At 49.1% G+C, this 6427-nt stretch overlaps 1 protein-coding gene across 1 annotated transcript; it reads right to left on the bottom strand.

Annotated features, from left to right (window-relative positions):
* Positions 1-783: 783 nt before the first annotated feature.
* On the bottom strand, positions 784-2957 carry HOXB2 (homeobox B2). The gene is made up of 2 exons (XM_026071814.1): positions 2570-2957; positions 784-1427 (listed from the first exon to the last, which is right to left on the bottom strand). Exons 1-2 carry the CDS (start codon positions 2955-2957, stop codon positions 784-786), a joined length of 1032 nt encoding a protein of 343 aa, XP_025927599.1.
* Between the last annotated feature and the right edge of the window lie 3470 nt (positions 2958-6427).

Below are 6427 nucleotides of genomic sequence, written 5' to 3'. Positions count from 1 at the left end.
TGAAGGAAAATGCAGACAGAATTGAATACAGCAAATACTTCTGACTAAGCCTCTTGAAATGGTAGTTGGGAGCAATTTCTTTTGTCTCCTCTCTCAATACACACAAACAGATGATTAGGGCATCAGATTACTCCAAAGCAGGAAAGAGGAAGGCGGATAATTTAGGCGAAAAAAAGGAACGTTTTCGAATTAAATATATAGTAATTAGTAACACACGTTCTTGATTTTATAAAGACATTTATTTACGCTATGAAAATAATGTACAATAAATAATTTGCCATTTACTATTAAAGGATTTGAATAAATAGTCTACCTCTAAAACTTAAAAAGAGGAAAGAAATTTCCTCTTTTTTTATTTTATTAAGAAATCTAAAAGTCTCATTCTGATTCCTGAGAAATTCACTTGAAGGATTTACAAATGTTTTCTCTTGGGATGATATCTCTGATGTGCATGAGGACTATTGGGTGCTTTCTTTAAAAATAAATAAGACAAAAGAACTATAATTGAATACCTGAATTTAGTAACAATTAGGGTTTTCCTTTATGTGAATTTGTTAGAATAAATATTGGGAGGGTGATTCGGGTCCCACGGTATGGAGAGTTTTAAAAGAAAATGTCTGTGGGACGGGGTGGGCTGAAGGAATGAATAATGGCTTGGGCTGCGTTTTTGGGGTGCCCCCCCCCGAAGGAGACTGGGGGCAGCTGGCTGGGGCGCGGGAGGGGGTTGTGCGTGCGTTGCCTGGAAGGGGCAGGAACGGAGAGGCGAGTGGCGAGTGGCGATTGCTACTGGAAATTTAAATGTTGCAAATCTATAGTACAAAGTGCGCTTGTAAAAAATTCCAGGTCCTCCTCGGAGAAGTGGACGGGGCTCTCCAAGGAGCCCTGGAGGCTGGAGGAAAGCCCCTCCGAGAGCTGCAGGCAGGGATCTGCCGAGAAGACGCTCAGCTCTGGCAGCAAAGGCGAGTGCTGGCCCTCGGGGTAGGCACCGTCCGCGGGGCCGCCCGCGGCGCCCGGCTCCTCCGCGGCCGCCCGCGCCGCCCCGGCCGCGCCGTACCGCGGGCTGCCGGGCTCCGCGCTGCCCCGCTTTTTGGTGTGGAGAGGCCCCCGCGGGTCCGGAGCTCGGCCGAAAGGGGGGCTCTCCTCAGCCTCGTCCGCGGGGTCGCTGCCCTCGTCCAGGTTGGGGTAGGCGAGGTCCCCTTCGGGGGGCTCCTTGTGCTGGGTTTGCCTCTTGTGTTTCATGCGCCGGTTCTGGAACCAGACCTTGACTTGCCTCTCGGTGAGGTCGAGCAGAGCCGCGATCTCGACCCGCCGGGGCCTGCAGAGGTATTTGTTGAAGTGGAATTCCTTCTCCAGCTCCAGGAGCTGCGTGTTGGTGTAGGCTGTCCGGAGCCTCCTCGAGCCGCTGGTGTCGGCGAGCCCCTGGATGTCTTAAACACACAGAAAACCGCACATTGCAAAGAGAGGGAGCGGGGGCAAATGCGGTGATGGATGGTCTGGATCCATCCCCTCCCCGCTGCGGGCTGGGCACAGCCGTGCCCGCACTAACGAGCTTGGCATGGGGGTGGGGGAGGAACTTTTAAGCCGCTACAAGAGAAAATAAATCTTAATTGAGCTCTTCCCACTGGGGAAGGGAGATTGGAAATCACCCTCCAGTCCCCTTACCGCAGGGAGGAGAAAGGATTTTGCTCCCTGGCCTCTGCTTTTAGAGATTTTTCCTCTCTACCCCCTTCACGGACAAGGGGAATTTCGACCCACTCCTTACTGTTTTTTTGCCAATAGTTTAGGAACTGACGCTGCTGAGCTTTGATTTCATTATTCCTGTATTATCTGGCCAATGAGCTCTGGTTTCCGCCCTTCTCCCGCGTTAGCGTTTACCTGAACGATGCTAATAAAATACTGAATTCTGCCTTAAATATTTTGTCCCGGGGAAAGGATGGTCCCTGTCCAGGACTGCTGAACTTCCTCGCCAAGAGGCATCTTGGAAAGGGCATATTGCTTTGTGGGGGAGAAGGGGAATGTGGGGCTGTATTTATTTTATTTTGTAATTGGGAACTGGCTCTCCACAATGTGTTGAATGCTGAGAGTCCTGCTCTCGCTCTTTTTCCCTCCTAATCTTGCTCACAACAGCCTCAGCGTTTCCCCAGCCGTCTTTCTTTCCCCCCTTTGCTCTTCTTTCTTTTTTCCCCCGTAGGCTGCAAAAAAATCCAGATCTGGGAGGGAAAGTCGAGAAAATGGATCTCTGCCTCAGCTGCCAGTTCCTCCCGCGGTAGCTAATAAAGAGTCCGACTCCCCYGGAAATCTTTCTGTTTGGTTTCACAGAAGTTGCAGCAATTTGCTCTTTTATTTGCGGGGGGGGGGGGAGGCAGGAGAATTATCACCCCCACACACACCCGGCTGGGTATATTGCTGCGGTGTCTTTTATTGCATGACACAGTTTCGGGGGAGGCGCGGGGCAAAGTCGGGGGGGGGGTGGCTGGGGTAGGGCTGCTGGTGGGGCGGGGGGGAATTGTTTATTATTCGGATCCTCTCCGATTTCGGCAAACACCCCTCACCCCCTCATTATACGAACCTGCAGGAGATCCTGCGGCAGGCACCGGCACCGAGGAAGATGATGGGGGGGAAGAGGAGGAAGAAGAGGATGGAGCCTGGGTAGCTTTCTTGGACGATTTCTTCTCCTTCATCCAGGGGAATTCCGCTGCCAAGGGGCCGGGCTGTACCGGAGGCTGGGGTTGGAGCAGGCCATGAGATGCTCTTTTTTGGCTCCTCGGTCTTGCCTGGCTGCTGGAACAAGGATTCAGGCTGAGGACGGTTTGCTCAAAAGGAGGAGGAATTAATGTCGAGTCCTTGATTGATGAAGTTTGAAATGTCTCCAGGACAGCGGGAAGAGACGTCAGGCACTCTGCGAGCGAAGGCTGGCTATTTATAAACCCGATCTCCCTCTCAAATTCAAAATTCATGGCTTTTCCAGGGCCCGGGTTTAAAAAGCGGGAGGGGGGGAGGGAGGAGGAGGGGAAAAGGGAGAGAAATCTGAGGGCCTCAGTTTTTATGGCAGTGATGATGATGGTTCTCGGGCTTTTTATAATTGTTATATTGCTGATAATACAGGCGTATGGGGACCTTGCTCTATTAAACTCGAGACTGGGGCGAAATTGCAGCCAATTCCTGGTCACGTGGACACCCCCGGCCAATGGCAGGCGGGGCCTGGTGGCAAACAGAAAGCATTATTTTCTTTAATTGATTAAAAAAAAGAAGCGAGAGAAGATCCCCAGGAAAAGCATCCTTTCCCCCCACCCTAATCCCTCCTCGGCGGGCCGCGGGCTGCGCTGTGTCTGGGCCGGCGGGGTGCGGGCAGGCGGCCGCTGCCTGGTGCTGCCTGCCTTCCCTCTGCTGCCTTCCCTGCCTGTGCTGCCTGTCTGCGTGTTTTCCTCTGCTGCCTTCCCTGCCTGTGCTGCCTGTCTGCGTGTTTTCCTCTGCTGCCTTCCCTGCCTGTGCTGCCTGTCTGCGTGTTTTCCTCTGCTGCCTTCCCTGCCCTGCGCTGCCTGCGCTGCCTCCCTGCCCGCCTCCCCTGCGCTGCCTGCCCGCCGGGAGGCTCCGCGGGCGGAGGTGCTCACTGAGCTCCTGGAAGCCTGAACCCACGGGGGGGAATCGGGCGTGGGAAAAGGGGCTTTTCCCCTCGGGGGTCCGCCTGCAGCCGGCGAAAGGGCAGCCTAAACCCCGGGCGAGCAGGGATCTCGGGTCTGGCGACAGAAGCTAGGGCTGAGTATGTGTATTTACATATTATATAGAGACGTTGCAGAGCTTGAAAAGTTCAGGCCAGCAGGAGAGTTTGGTTCGGAGTTTTGTTTCTGAGTCTGGATATGAAGCACTTATGAAATCAAGTGAGCTTTCAAGTCAAGTTTAGTTAGATCGGCCTGATTTGCCTTGTTAAATTACTTTTAAAGAAACAGAGCATAATCCTTCTGCTTCTAAAGTGAGCTTTAATGGGCCCTTTACACTTTTCTTCAAGGCCAAACATGTTTTAAGGTCACGGATATCTTTGAAATCACATTTCTTCCTTCCCATCTTCTTCCCCCCTTTCCCCTCGCCAATAAACAGCTCCACTTCCAGAGTTTACAAAATAAATAAATAAAATGAAAAGTCATTTCCCAGGAAGATTTTTTTTTCTTTTAAAGTGGCCGGGTCCACACAAACCAAAAAAAAGAGAGAAACAATCAATCTTTTTCTCGAAAGACTTTTGACAGGTCGGCCTAACTCAGCAAATAATTTTGGCTTTTGCTAAAGAGTTACTTAAAATAAGATGGGTTCAAAAAGTTTAAACCACAGCCCTGAATTCGTGAAGTCTAGAAAATCTAAATTTCTAGGGGAAAAAAAAACTCTTTGCTATAAAAAGGAAATTCAGTTGGTTCTTAGTTTATTTGTTCAAGCTCCATTTCTCCCATTTTGCAGCAGAGAAGGACTGGCAGACGGCATTCACGCAGGGAGAACCCTAGAAACTTTTGTCAGTTAAAGCATCTGTGTGGGTGGTAAGGGTTTCAGAGAAACACATAATAAATCTAAAGCTAAACCGGAGGCCGAAATGCAGTTTAGCAAAGGGGTGAAGAAAATTAAAAAAAAATTGCAAAATGCAGTCGATTGGGGGCTTTAAAGATTGGTAGAATTTCCCCAAATATTTCGTATCCGACGATTTACATTTGTGCTAATCGAAATAATCATAAACTTACTCAGTACCRGCAGATCAGGACTGATGTCAAAATTAACGGTTGCGTTTCCGATCATTTTTTCTTGTCCGCATTAAAGAGGCTTTTTTGGTTTCAGGCTTTGCCATTAACCGTTTTTCAGGCTTTGCCATTAGCATCTGCCATTTAGTCGCGGCTCTTTGAGGGACAGTGCGGGCCGCCGGCGAGCCGGGATCCAGGGAAATAAACTGGGAAGCGAACGGAACCGGGAAACTCTTTCTAGCCACTCCCGATTGCTTTCGCTGGTTTTGCTAACACCAAAAGTTGCGAACAAAACACCCTCTTGGGGAAAGAGGGCTTTTTTCCCACACATCACGCGGAGCGATGAGGAGGGAAAAATTCTTCCTACTCAAGGGGAAGGACATGACCTCGTAAAAAGAAATTCGCGTGTTTAGTAAACGACAGAGAGAAATGCAGTAATCATATTTTAAGATGAAATCAGGCCTGYTTCTTTAATGCCGTCGCGCAAATTAAAACGGAGGATGTAAGGATTTATAGGAGAGGGGAGCGTGGGAGTCCATAGAGAAAACATCTGACGGAAGCATGAAATGTGCCATGCTCTGAGCCTCTGTATTGGCTTCGCTTTCCGTGTTTTTAACTAGTTCCTGGGAATCCCTGACAGAAAATCCAGCAATATGGCGACCGGTATGTGAGACTCAGAAAATTATAATGAGGGAGAGGGAAAAAAGCCAGCAGCAAACCAAATCCAAACCCAAGCCCTTGACTATTGTTATTTGATCCGATCCCAATCAAAGCTTGCACGCTCTTATGCTTTTAAATTATAGCGTCACCGAATGGTAAATTGCTCTCTGCATGGACGGGCATAACCAAGCCATAGTCCTGGGGAGAAAAACAAGCCCCGTCTCTCTTTTATACTGTTATTTATTATTGCACAAAGGTTATAATTATTAACCTGGAACACCATTTATTAAAAAAGATCAGAGATAAAAAGAACCACAAAATCATTTCTCATGTAAAGTCAACCGTGTATACGTGTGGATTTATCCAGGCACCTATGGATGTATCTAGCTGCGCACACCTGTGTATATAAAATACGGATACACACATATATTCCCCGCTTCTCCTGCCCAGCCCTTTTTTCGACAGCTTTAAAAGCCTTTTCACGCTTTTCTCCCAGAGGTAGTCAAAATCCCTCTACCTCCTTCCCCTCGGAGAGGGCCTTCCTCCCTTTATCAGCCACAGAAATGGAGCATTTCGAGCCTGACAAGCAGTTTGCACCCCCTTCCAGAAACAAAAAACTTTTATTGGCCCACACTGCTCGAATATAGGTTTTCTTAAGGCTTTGGAGCATRAAAAGCAAATTATTCACGGCATTATCTTCGCTGGTTTTGCTTCTGCAAGGGGTTATGTTGCCCTTTGCTTGCACTGTAACCTTCTCTCCTAAAACCAATATTCTCTGTATTTTTCAGTCTGAGGCAGGGGCACATGTGCGTGTGTGTGTGTATTTGTGCATGCCAGCGTGCGTGTGTGCATGTGAGAGCATCTGTGCACATGTGTGCGTGTGCGTGTGCGCAGTTGTGTGTGCGCGCAGTGGTTTAATTTCTCTGCCCTTTTAAAATCCCTGCGTGGAAACTCGGGGCCCTTTTTTTTTTTGTGATTAACCATTTTCCTTTGTTTTCATTTGCGGCCCAATGGCGGCCCAGCGCCGGCGCCACGTGACCCGCCTTTGT

Source organism: Apteryx rowi, unplaced genomic scaffold (genome assembly GCF_003343035.1).
Source record: "Apteryx rowi isolate R43461 unplaced genomic scaffold, aptRow1 scaffold_331, whole genome shotgun sequence".
Taxonomy (NCBI): domain Eukaryota; kingdom Metazoa; phylum Chordata; class Aves; order Apterygiformes; family Apterygidae; genus Apteryx; species Apteryx rowi.
The sequence above is the reverse complement of the archived record's forward strand: the minus strand, read 5'-3'. Positions and strand labels throughout refer to the sequence as shown.

Coding starts and splice junctions, on each gene's coding strand:
- HOXB2 (XM_026071814.1), bottom strand. CDS start 2,957: ATGAATTTTGAATTTGAGAGGGAGATCGGGTTTATAAATAGCCAGCCT. Junction 1,428..2,569: donor TGCCGCAGGATCTCCTGCAG/GTTCGTATAATG, acceptor TGTGTGTTTAAG/ACATCCAGGGGCTCGCCGAC.